The 13,674-nt window shown below is 37.0% G+C and overlaps 1 protein-coding gene across 2 annotated transcripts; it reads right to left on the bottom strand.

Moving 5' to 3' along the window:
• Nucleotides 1-6,031: 6,031 nt before the first annotated feature.
• Nucleotides 6,032-13,402, bottom strand: pitx1 (paired-like homeodomain 1). Of its 2 annotated transcripts, XM_021468902.2 has the most exons (4): nt 13,287-13,402; nt 10,061-10,171; nt 8,862-9,064; nt 6,032-7,658 (listed from the first exon to the last, which is right to left on the bottom strand). In XM_021468902.2, exons 2-4 carry the CDS (start codon nt 10,164-10,166, stop codon nt 7,110-7,112), a joined length of 858 nt encoding a protein of 285 aa, XP_021324577.1. In that variant the 5' UTR covers nt 10,167-10,171; nt 13,287-13,402; the 3' UTR covers nt 6,032-7,109.
• Nucleotides 13,403-13,674: the final 272 nt, after the last annotated feature.

Genomic DNA, 13,674 nt, shown 5'->3' with positions numbered 1-13,674 from the left:
TCTATTCATTCAATCACTCTTATATCTATCTCTGCGTTCATTCATTCATATATACATTCATTAGTTCATTCATATATGTTGGGTGATTCAATCACTTATCTGTTTGTCTATTCATTCCTTCATATCTATTCATTCATTCATTCATTCAATGCCTTTCTGTTTTATTCATTCATCTATTCATTCAACTATCCTACTATTCTAGGAATACTATTCTGTTCATTCATTCATTTCCACCATTTAATTAATTAAAATAATCATCCAGTCATTTACATAATTTCAATAATTCATTATTCATTCAACCATCCTTCTTTTCATTCATTCATTCATTCATTGACCCATCTCCAGAAGTGTTTCCAGGTTTGTGTGTATTTCCAGCAGTTGTTTGGTCTGCTCAGTCTGAGTTTGCACTGTCTCTTTATCACAGTGTGATGCGGTTTGGGAGACACTAATATTAGTCAAACTGATGATTACAAGAGACGCTGAGATAAATCCAGAAACGCGAAAAATCACAATATGAATAAATAAGTAAATAATAACCGTGACTAAATGGTGAAATGAAATGAAACAAATCAATCTAATAGATTGTATTATTCGAAACTGGCATTATGGGCTGCAGCTCTCCGTTATGCTGTATTTCACGGGTTCCTCGTGTCGCATGTGTGCTCTTCAATCACGCAACACTCTGATTCTCCTGACAAATGTACAGTGAAGCTAGAATACGCAGAGAGTACCGCATGTTAGCATGCTGGTGTTGTTGAAGCAGGATCTGTGTGTATCAGACTAATTAGAAACAGTGCCTTAACCACAGCTCCAGTCTGAGTGTTTGGTCAGTGTCTGCAGCTTCATCTCTTCAACAGTGGTTTAATCATGTATTTTTACCGGGGGTCTAACCTTATAGATTATGGTGATTTAATTTGATCAATTTACAAGCAAAGCAGTTTATCCCTCATGCAGTCGAGCTGAAGACTAAATTATTCAGCCTTCTGTGAAGTTTACATTATTTCATTATATTTCCTACTGTATTTTCTCCTGGAGAAAGTCTTCGCTCCTTTAGTTCAGCTGGAATTTTATAAAGTGTAAAACTGCTGTGGTCAATATTATTCACCCCCTTCTTATTTGTTCTTATTGTTGTCCAGTGACTTGCCTGATTAGCTTAAAGATATGTGTTTCTCCAGTAAACATTACCTGGGGAATATTTTAAAAGGTAATACCATGTTCACAGCAGGCCTTATAATATTTGCATTCACCTGTATGCAGGATGTGTTTATTTCGTGTTTGATCAATTCAGTTGTTTTATGATTATATGAGTGTCAGTCTTTCAGTATTTACCATTATAAGTCAATGCCAGTGATGAATGGTGTAAATATTGCTGATCATCGCGATACTCGTGTTTAACTACACACATTGGGTTAAATGCACACTTCACCCAAAAATGTAAATCATCATTTCTCCATCCTCCTCTTCTTCCAAACCCGTCTGAGTTTCCTTCTTCTCTTGAACACAAAGGAGGATATTCTGGAGAAAATCAGCCCTGGATTTCTGTAGTGTTTTATTATCCTGCTATAGAGGTCAGGGGTTACAGGCTGATCAACACATACAGCGCTCAGCATAATTAAGTACAGCCCATTTTGAAGATGAATATTATTTTCCTTCATTTCTCAGTGAATATAGGCAGTGTGTTTTGGTGCATTTAAACAGAACAGATTTATTAAACAGATATATTCATTAATATTTTACTCACCAAATTTGAAAGTGAAAGATAATACTATTAAATTTAAGCAAAACACTGCAAAAATAAAATACAACCCACAAAATTTCAACAAATCTTGATTTTTCCTTTTTTTTTTTTTTTTAAATGTGTATTTAATATTTTATTCAACATATAAATGTGGCTGTGCTAGTGTTTGGAGTGTTATCCTATTTTTGTGTTGGATAAGCTCCAGATTTGGCTTCTGTACTGACTAATCTACTGTATATGCACACATATAATATTGCAGAGCTTCCAATTAACATTATGAATTTAAAAGAGAGATTAGTGAGGGGTGTTTTGTGTCCCTTTAACATCATGAAACTCTCTAGGCCTGTACACACACACACACACACACACACACACACACTTAACAGGCTTAATTTAATTAGCACTAACAGCACGAGCAGACTCTTATTTTGTATATGTCTGACTGTTATTTTTGTTCATTATTAATAGTCATTTCTGCAAAGGAAATAATTTTAGTGTAACATAAAAGTATAATCCACAGAAGAACATCTTGTAGAGAGCGCGCTGGGCCTGCATGTAGAGTAGATGTGTCTGCTGTTACTGTGAATGAAGAGTATCTGCAGCATATATAGGCGGAAGAACACACTGCTGATTAAGCGCCTTATTTAGCCAAACAACACAATAATAAATGAAATAAATAATATGTGTGCGCACTCTAAACAACATAGAAGCAATGCTGAGTCAGATATGGCCAAACTTTAACACTTGACTAATTTAACACATTTTAATGGTAAGTACATTTAAATTCCGCTTTTAACTTAACAGTTGGGTTTGGCCACATTTGACCCAACATTGGGTTAATACAACCCCGCATTTAATGAGTGCATCATAACATTCAAATAGTAAACACGTCTTTATTTATTAAAAATAACTAAAACTCATAATAATTCATTGATATATTGCAACTAAAAATAAAGACTAAACATGTGAACAAACACAAATGTTGGTCCTATAAACTCATTTTTAAAAAGTAACCCAGCGATATTTTACACATAACCGGGTTGATATAACCCAGCTTTCTTCACAGTGTAATCTGAGTAATGCGTTTTCCGTTTCCGCGGTTTCTCCCAAAACTGTGTAACAAATCATCCTTAATTTAACAGAACACACACTCAAAGCAAAACTGGGCTGTTGGACACCGTGTTGGGTCAAATGGACGAACCCGACGTTTTTGTAAATTGCATTTTTGTCAGTTTGTCCATATTTGACCCAAAATAATAAACATTTACATGTGTAAAATATCGAAATCTGCGGGAAACATTCTGCATAATTCAGATCAAGCGTCTGTAATCTGTGTGTGCGTGTGCATGTGCGCGTGTGTGCGCGCATATATAGGCTATATATATATATATTAGCTGTTGTATGATGCTTCCGATCTTTACTGACATGTCTGATTTCAAATATTTCACATTTGCCCAAAACTTACCGTCCTCCAGATTTCCTCGTCGCATAAGCTCTTATAAACCAACAAGATGAAGTAATTTAGCATCAGCTTTCAGGCTCGGCGGATTCTCCTGGAGTTGATGATGAACACAGAGAGCTGAAGATGAGGATCAGTCCTGTGTATCAGCAGGTTAATGATTGCCTTCACACTTGATAATAGCAGCTTTCTGAGTCTATAAAAGCCTTCATGGCGAGCCTGTGCTGCTGCTGCTGCTGCTGGCTCTTCCACATGCAGCTCTTCTAACACGGTGTGCTTTAGTCTTGTGCATGTTAATATTTCATGTTTTTGGGCGGATCGCGTTGCTTAATTTCGCTCTTTGTTATTTAATATTGGGCAACTTTGCTGACTTTCAGAGGCAGTAGTGCCAGATCTTACGTGCTTTAACTGATTTGTTTAATTGATTTGGTGGTTTGTATTGTAAATGCTCTGATGTTGCACATCTCTCCATGTTTTGTTCATGTAAATAGTGATCCTCTGGCGGTGACTCTCAGTATTCTGTTTCCCCAGAGCTCTGGACACTGAGTCTGGCGTAATCCTGCATGTGCTTATTTTGCTAATGTGTTAATTCCGCATCTTTCTCAGGTATCTCCTTTTTATTGGTTTATTTGACTATTTTACTAGAAGTGTTCTCCCTCGACGCATATGGTCATTCTGCATTATCTATCCTCCTCCACCAATCAACCTTTGTGTTTGTTGTGACAGAATTATTGCAGTTTCACAATAATATCTCTCATTACAAAGTACAATAGCGTTTGTACTTTACACACTCTTACATACACACTCTTTTGAGGTTTACACCGATGGATTATGATTAAACACACAAATCATTTAGATGTGGAGTGCAGTTTCGTTCACTGTCATAACTGTGGTAAAAGCTGATGGAGGATAAATCGGGGCGAGCAAAGACGAACATACAGCTAAACTAATAGGATGTTATAAGTAGTTTAAGTACTTTTAGATTCTAAGTGTTATAAGTAATATAAAATAAATAAATTAATTAAAATGCCAGTAATTTACCAATGTAAAATGAGTTGTATTATTAAAAGTGTAGAAATATGCGCCGGAGAAATGCCATATCAGCCTGCTGTACATTATAGTTAACAGAGCTGTGTTTCCTGAAATGACCCTTCAGAATAAAGCAAATTATCAGTGTAAACCCAGGTTACTTCAGAGGAACTTAACTTTAATTATAGAAATAGAGAGTGTGAGACATTTTCTCCGCGGATATTTCATGCGCTTCATTTTAGCCACAAAACTCAGTTAACATCGATAAATTAATGTTGTTTTTACATTTGGTGCTAAAGTTTGGCTTTCTTGAGAGACTAATGAAGATTGATTTTCAACGAGTAATTAAACATGCTAAAGGGGCATGCATTGTCTTCTTATCATATAAGCGATTAGAATATCGATCTGCACAATGGCTTTACTTCATATCAGTGATTGATGAAGGCATTAACTGATATTATATTAAACCTCCACTAAAATGTTATCAACAAATTAAGTTACTATTCATAGATATAGGCTACTGCATGACCGAATACCGCATAAAACATCTTCTGTCTGATCAATGATTCTTCCTTAGACTCTTTATCCAACAAAAAAAGCCTAATTAAATTCAGCAAATTAAAGTGAATTAATCCGATCTAATTTCAAGATCCATCAATGAAATGCGATTACCTAGATATTGCTTCGTTAAAATAAATTAATAAATCACGGTGTTTTTTCTATATGCTAACCATTTAACGCTACACTCTAAAAATCTGAATTATTTTAAACCAAATTGGGTAAAATATGTACAATCTTTAGATTTGGATTAAATTGGGTCCTATACATTTAATTTAGATAATTAGCCCAGTGGTTGGTTTTATCCATTTTAAACCCCAAATTAGGCTGGAATAACCTCATTTTTAGAGTATTGTCTGCTATATATTACTTTTAGGAATTGTCATAATTGTGCTAGCGAGGATACTCTCATGTATAAGGAGTAGGCTACCTTTTATTTTCTGAAGTGATCCCCGCGCGCGTCAGTATGAGCTCGTCTTTTGCAGACTCCGCGTAATTCTCCGCGTTTCTGTTCTCCAGATCCTCCTCGAGAAGTATATCTGACGCTTCTCAGCCCGGAATGCGATGTTCACTTTCCTCCAGACAGGACTGCGTTTGTTTGAATTGGGGATCGGGTTTAACGCGTCCTTGAACAGTCGTGTCAACATTGTGCAGTGAACTCATTCTGCTAACAGAGGAAGTGACCATTAACACGGCGACCTTTCGGGGAATTAAAGGCGTTATTATCAGTGCAAAAGGATCAGAAGTATTAAGGAAAACATCAGTTACGACAGACCCTCTCCTCCCTATCATCTAAATGCACCTAAATACACACATCCCGATAAAAAACAGTCTCTTAATGTGGCAAACCGTGATAAGGAGTTGGTTCAAGTTTGCCTTTCTCTCCTATAGAGTTGGACTAAACTTCGGAAATAATTTATAGATCAGGTATTTGCTTCGTGGGGGAGTCAAACGAGGCCGATGGAAGATGGAAACATCACAGCTAGCCTACTGGAATATACTGCATTTTGTCAAGAGATAATGCAGTTTAAAATAGTCGTGTAAATGAAAAATAGACAGAAAGATAGTCTCGAGATTGATATTCGGGACGCACTGAATCTTTAAACCCGGCTCAGTAGGCTAGCTAATTATAAAGATAGTCGTGTAGTATTGCATTAAATGTGTGAGATTTAAAGTTAGGCTGGGTGCACCGTCAGCCCTACAGACTGATCTGCGGCCACTGCTTTCGACAAAGTATTTTAGAAATCCGTCCTTTTGAGATTTATTCAAACATTAAACATGAACACAGAACCATTCAACATGAATACAACATAACATTATAGCTTTGTTATTTAGTCTACACATTCATATAATTTTACAAAACATTTTTTTCACTCGGCGTAGGCATGCGGTAAATCTATCGACACAATCAAAACAATACGAGGAAAACCCGAGTGTCGACGAGAGGCCACGAGAACGGCCGACCCTCTGCGGGACATTAATACAGGAGAACAACACTCACAAACACCACTGACGGCCTGGAGACTGGGGCGAAGTCGCACATTCACTTCATCTCAGAAAAGTGTTCTGTGCTAATTATAAATATGGAAATTCAATCAACCTACAATAGTCATTTAATCGGTGCTAATGTTGTGTGGAAGACACTCTTACATGCAACTTCGGGCCGAATGTTTAAAATTGAGGTAAAGTTGGTTTTAAATTCACACCATCTGACTTTTGGCGTTCAATAAAAAACTAAAGCAGAACCTAAAAAGGCTAATGCAGATTATTTATAATGACGTACTGCTATGAGCACACTTTGCTACCACACTACTTTATAAATATTTGGTCTGAAATCGCATGTAAGAATGACTTGGAAACAACATTAGCACTGCTTATTTTACTCTCAACAACGCTGTGCTTTGGTAGTCATTAGCTGATAATATGATTTCCCTATTTAGAATTGGCAAACACTTTCCTATAATCATATATGGAAAGGCGAAACGAATGTGCGGGTATAAAGCCACCGCCACCCAGCCCCACTGAGGCCTGCACTGCATTAGCAGGACGCGCTCTTGATTATTTATACGGTTGTGTTTTTCACACACCGCTGTTCCCACTTGCAGCACAGCATCATCAACTTTTGTTCCACGTTTATATTTATATATATATTTATGTACACAATGAGTTTAACTTGTCTTCAAAACGTTGAAATCCATATAATGGATTTGTGCAAGTTTGGGTAAACACAGACAATCCACATATTCCACTGCAATGTGCCGATCGCATCTACTCCAGTATGCTCGTCTCTGCTCCAGGTGTGAGTTTGTCGGAGTTTTTATTTCGTCAACTGTTATACTGGCACGCGTTAAGGCTAGAGCCGGGACTCTGCAGCCCGCTATATCCAAAAGACGGATGCTGTTTAGATTTCAGCCGTAGCGTGGCTAGGCTGGAGTTGCAGGTGTCCCGGTACACGCTGTACGGAGATCCCGGAGGCCCGTACGGACACGTGGACGAACTCATGGCCGGGTTGATGGTGGAGCCGCCGATCCCGTTCAGATTGCCGATGTTATTGAGGCCGGTGGTCGGCATACCGGGCACCGCGGAATGGCCCATCCCGGACGCCATACTCATGGAGGAGATGGAGCTCGGGGCCGAGAACATGGACTGGGACGTGAGGGGACTCATGGAGTTAAAGAAGGTAAAGTTCTTGGTGGACAGCGGGGCTGGGGTCAGGCCTTTGTTGGTCCAGTTGTTGTAGGTGTAGGTGGGATAGACGTCGTCGTACGGCTGCATTAATCCGCTAAACTGGGGCAGGTAACTGTTCTTACACAGATCCATCTGCTGGTTGCGCTCCCTCTTCCTCCACTTCGCCCTCCGGTTCTTGAACCAAACCTGAGAAACGGGCGCAGTGTGATTAGCAGCATTAGAGACAACAACAGATTCAGCCAAAGCTGTTAATCATTTAGCAAAGGCTTTGGAGTAAAGTTGGTTTATATTCGCACATTCAGACGTTCTCCCTAATAATATTTCAGAAATATATTGTTCGCAAATTTTAAATAGAGAACTCATATAATCAGCCATGCAGTGACTATCCGAGTAAAACACTGCTCACAGTCTATTGGATAGTGCTGGTGTTGTTCTGAAGCCAGTGCTTATTGTGAAGGTGTAGCTTGCTAAATATTTAAGACTCATGACATCAGCATGCTAAATATGTAGAAACTCAGTTCTTTATTATTCTACCTAATAATGTCATAATACTGAAATAGGTTGTAATTATTATTACTATTCTGGTATTTTGAAAATAAATGGTTTGTCATAAAGTCGTGACGTGTGGCTAATGCATTTACCGTCGACTAGTTTAACCAATAGTCACAGTTTTGAATATTTCAGTCTGAATCTCTTTACTATTAAAAATAAAGGCAGAAGCCGGTCGTGAAAACACAAATGCAGCCATTTATTTTAAAGATCAGCTTGCTAAGAAACAATTCTCTATATCATTAACAAAATATCTTTTTATTTTATTTCGTGGACTAAATTTAAATTCTTTCCATAGTGAACATTTTTTTGATGTATACTTGGCTATATGTAGACAAAAATGACACATTTTTAATTTCATGCCACAGAACAAGTAAAAAATAACAATTTTATAGGATATAAGACCGTACTTAAATTAGTTTGCTTGTCATATTTTTGTGTTATTTTATTTTTATGTGTAATTATATTGCAGATAAAAGTGTTGCATGCAGAACTATTGCAAACAGTTTATTTGTGCTGAACTTAAACAAATTAAGTTTAATAATGTTCAACTGAATTTGTTTGTTTAAATTCAGCCCAAATAGTTTACAACCACTTAACGTAAAACAATTGAGTAAATCCAAGAAATCATCTTTGAATAATTTTTTCAGTGATAATTAATTTGCTGTTCTTTTATTGACTGGATGGCCATGGATTGAGCCATATATTCTGGGTGAGACAGCACCTTCGCAGGTTTGCCTTTTGCGTGTACTCTGCAGAGCTCCTCCTGTTAGGCATTATATTTGGTGTATATGTTTGATATGATCATGTAGAGTGGGTATATTTGCAGAATAGTCTTACCCTGACCCGGGCCTCGGTGAGGTTAGTCCACACCGCGATCTCCTCTCTGGTGCTCATGTCCGGGTAGCGGTTCCTCTGGAAGGTGGCCTCCAGCTCCTGCAGCTGCTGGCTGGTGAAGTGAGTCCTCTGCCGCCGCTGCTTCTTCTTCTTCGGGTCATCTGCGTTCCCGTCGTCGCTCCTCTGCTCCACAGAGCGCTCCTTTTCTGCATGGGGAGAATAAATAAGCTGAAATCTGCTGTTACTCGCTATTTTTGGACACAAAACGGCAGGGGTAGAATAATAAAACACTGGGTTGCGCACAGCGGACGGATCTACAAATATGCAAACATGGATTATTACAAATCGTTTATCAAAACAACACCAGACCTAACCCTACCCTATTACATGAATATTGTAGGTTTTATATTCACAAATTCAACCTTTGACGTTCAATAAAACACTAAAGCAGAATTTTAAAAGACGAAACAGATTATATATATATATATATATATATATATATATATATATATATATATATATATATATATATACACATGCATACACCACACAGACACAAATAAATAAATATATATATATATATATATATATATATATATATATATATATATATATATATATATATATATATATATATATATATATACTATCCAAAGCAACATTAGCATTATGACTGTCAACAATGCTGTACTTTGACAGTCGTTGGCTGATAATATGATCTCTCTATTTCTAACTAAAAAACAAAACTTTTCAGCAATTATATAAATGAAGCTGAAAGTCTGAATGTGCGAATATAAAACAACAGTTTACCCAATGCTGAGTTATCTTAAATAGCGAACACAGCGCAAAAGCTGGCGCTCGTGTTTTTAAATCAGGCCTAGCTCATTGTTTACAGCACGCAAGGCTTTAATTATATTTGGTCTAAATTATTGAGTAATAAAATCGAGTATAGATTATACATATTTAATGTATATTTAAAGAACACAATAACTTAAACCGAAACATTTCTGTTTTAATAAAATTTGGATTTTTTTATTTAGCCGCTGAACGGTTCACCAAGCGCTCGGCTGCTGTGTCATTAGGCTGGAAACATTACTGTTAAATAAGTTATTTCCATATGCAAAACACTTAGAGTAACAGATAAATGTGCGCTTGCTTGCATGTTCAGGCTACACGTGAATGCGTGTATTCCAGTGCTTTACCTGCTGCCTCGGTGTCTGAAGACTCGCTGCTCGTGTTCTCTAAAGTTTCTCTGGTGCTGCTGGCGCTTCTCGGCAGATGGAAAGATGAGGCCATGTCCACATTCATTCCACCTTTAAAACAATCATGCGTGTTAGAAAAGCCTCTCCAGCGGTGCGACACGAGCAGTATGTCTGCTTTGCCACATCTAATGACTTTCTGGTGAATAACCGCGTGAAGCAGCCGCGATCTGGAGCAGTTGTGCTGGAAACACCGCAGCTCTGCTGTGCAGGAATGGACGAATGAAGAGCAGCAGCGAGCCGCAGAGACCCACCCATCCTCTCCAACCCGTGTCAGTCCCACCCACAGAGAAAAATCATTTTATATTCATACAAGCAGAGCTTTCCATCTAAACCCCCCAGCCCAGAGTCTGCCAATATCTCTGCGAGCTTTTAGACAAATAATAATAATAATCAAAAACATTTCCCAAATGCTCAAATACACACATCATGGACAGCCATAGCCCTGCAGTTAAGCTGGTGCGATACACAGTAAATGTATTCTCTAAAGTTTAAACAGTTTCATAAACATCATTCGTTCATTTACTCTTTTATTTATTATTTTTATTTATTTAAAGGCCTGTTACTTTATTATTTTATTTACTATATTGTGGTTATTGTGCTCGCGATAGACACTGTTTTCACATGCATGGCATTAAATAGCAGTCATGTAAATGTCGGCGCTCATCTGTTCATTGTTTTGTTTTATTTGACCGGGTCTGTGCATCGAGTTTTTGTTTAGTTTCCTATTTTTCTTCTTTAAAAAATTCATAATATGTGTTCGATAAATAAAATACACACCGAGGTTCAAGAACAGAGACAGACTTCTTAGCACTAATGTAGACTTATATAGTGTTAAATATTAAAATGATCGGCTTCCGCCGCCCAATGCACTTATATTTGGAAACATGAGGTGAAGTCGCCAGGAATGGGATATATAATATGGGCTTATTGTGACAGCTTCATTGTCAGTCAGAAAACATCTCGCTTTCCCGTCTGATTGTTCTCTGCGGGGTTTTCTGCCGTCGGTGGCGCCTGCTGGATGGGCAGAACACAACGCTGCAGGACGGGGAAGATCCGAGCATGGGTTCATCATGAAAATAACCTCAAGAGCCTTGTTCACCGCCGTTTCTGAACATACATGCTCTGCGGAGAATGCACTCAGTGTAAGAAACAGCCCGTATTTTCTGTAAATATTATATTGTATTATTTATGAAAACGGTCTGGCTTCTGTTCTCCTCCACTGGCATTTAGTTCAGCTCATGTTGATTTAGCGCTTTAACAATGTAGACTGTGTCAAAGCAGCTTAATATAGAAGTTCACTGAAACTGAGTCAGTGCAGGTTTTATTTATTAAAATAAATTATATTTTTATTAATAATATTTATTAATATTTTATTACTAATAAAATCTGCTGATAACATGCACGTTTTGTAAATGTATTTATTTTTGTTAGCCTAAGCATTACACAAATGTGGCATTTAATTACATTGTTTTTGGTCGTTTTATTGATATTCAAGTTATTCTGAATTAGACTACTCTGAATATCGCAATATTACAGTATTATATTGCGCGCACCAGTATTATTTAGTATTGTATATACATTTTTATATTTACAAAATAATCGCTTTAAAAGCATCATAATTGACAAAGAGGTAAAGATTTTTTAGCTTGCAATACTTACATTTTATATATATATATATATATATATATATATATATATATATATATATATATATATATATATATATATATACATATATATATATATATATATATATATATATATATATATATATATATATATATATATATATATATATATATATGCACACACACCCATACACAATGCTTTATTTAATGTTATTGCAGTATTTAAAACATGAATAATAATGATAATAATTTTCATATTGTGTCTTCGGTATCTCCTATTTTTAAGAATTTGCCATAATCATAATTCTAGCTTAGTTGAAGCACATAATTGCACATTAATAGCCTCGGCTGTGTCACTTCTGAGCGGAAAATGACTTGAGCATAAACACACGCATTAAAGGGCAGAAGAGCGGAATCCAGTGGACGGGTCTGAAACTCTTGCGCTGATATACGACAAGAACTCAATGAAGAACTTAGGGAATGTTTCAGAGTCAGGAGCATATATTTGCATACATTTTAGGAAAATTAAACTGACAGGACGCCTTTTAGAAACATTTAAAGAGTTCACGGTGGACAACTCCGACACATCGAGCTGAATATTAATCTCCGTCTGTTGAAGGCTTTAAAATACTCCAGTTTTCCTCATTGTCAGTTCAGATATTTCAGGCTTTGTCGCATGCTGAGCTACACTTATATTGAGGTACATTCTAAACACAGAGTTTATTGTTGATTAATTAGTAACAGATAATAGATAATAATAATAAGAAGAAGAATAATAAGAATACAAATTTAGTAACAAAATAATTCAATGTTGTGTAGTAATTTTCCTGGAAGCTTGTGGGTTTTGCAGGCTCAGAATTAATGTGGTTTCGTTTCAGACGATGGAACAGCTCATCTGTATACTTTGTTTTATAATTATTTGGGTTATTATTAAATTGCATTAATACATTTGTTATCAATAATAGGACTGTTAAACATTCACGAGGGGAAGCTGCATGCTAATTTAATGACGACTGAATAGTGTGCATTAATTAACCGCAGGTCTTGTTTATTTGAGTATTTACTGAATTAAGCGTTGAAGCGTTTATAAACCGCATTAATATGCGTCGCACAGCGTCCAAAACATGCTCAAACCTGCTCAAATCAGGAATCTGTTGTGATGAACTCTGGCTATTTTGTCTTGTAACATGTAGACCTAAAGTTCAGGGAATATTGTGTGTGTTTGTGTGTCTGCACAGCCCGTGCGCAACTGCAGTACAGTGAGTCCATGTGTGTTTACTGAGGTTTGCTCTGCATCTGTAAGCACAGCAGGATGACCAGACACTATCCAGCTCAAATACAGCTATATATATATATATATATATATATATATATATATATATATATATATATATATATATATATATATATATATATGTATAGCAGAACACGAACTATAATACACAATGCAATGATATTCACGCCACAGTTAGGCCTACCACTCTCACACACACACACACACACACACACACACACACACACACTGTAAAGCGACTCACGTGTCAGTTCTGTGATATTCTGCGAGCTGCTTGTTCTCGTGTGTTAAATGGTTTCCATGCATTTATTATCTATAGTTCCTCAAATGCGCGCGTGTAAGCAACCGTAAAGTTTCTGCGCGGGAAGATGCGCCACCGCAGACACTATCAGGTAGGTCGCGTGACGTCACTCCGCCGCCCGCATGACGTCATGCGTGCGCGATCTGCCGTGAGAAACGCATGATGGAGGTGACGCTGCAGAGCTCTTCATCACTGTTTGATTCTGTTAGACTCTGCGATTCAGAGAAATCCGTTTTGTTATCGTGTTCTCCACTGAAATCCGTTTATTACGCATTTAAAACACTGAGGAAAAACCTTCACACGCTTTACATTTCATTTGTCGATACAGTCT

This window comes from Danio rerio, chromosome 21, assembly GCF_049306965.1.
Source record: "Danio rerio strain Tuebingen ecotype United States chromosome 21, GRCz12tu, whole genome shotgun sequence".
Taxonomy (NCBI): Eukaryota; Metazoa; Chordata; class Actinopteri; order Cypriniformes; family Danionidae; genus Danio; species Danio rerio.
This window is presented reverse-complemented; position numbering and strand designations above follow the sequence as displayed.

Coding starts and splice junctions, on each gene's coding strand:
- pitx1 (XM_021468902.2), bottom strand. CDS start 10,166: ATGAATGTGGACATGGCCTCATCTTTCCATCTGCCGAGAAGCGCCAGC. Junction 9,065..10,060: donor TTCAGACACCGAGGCAGCAG/GTAAAGCACTGG, acceptor CTCCCCATGCAG/AAAAGGAGCGCTCTGTGGAG. Junction 7,659..8,861: donor TCACCGAGGCCCGGGTCAGG/GTAAGACTATTC, acceptor CCCGTTTCTCAG/GTTTGGTTCAAGAACCGGAG.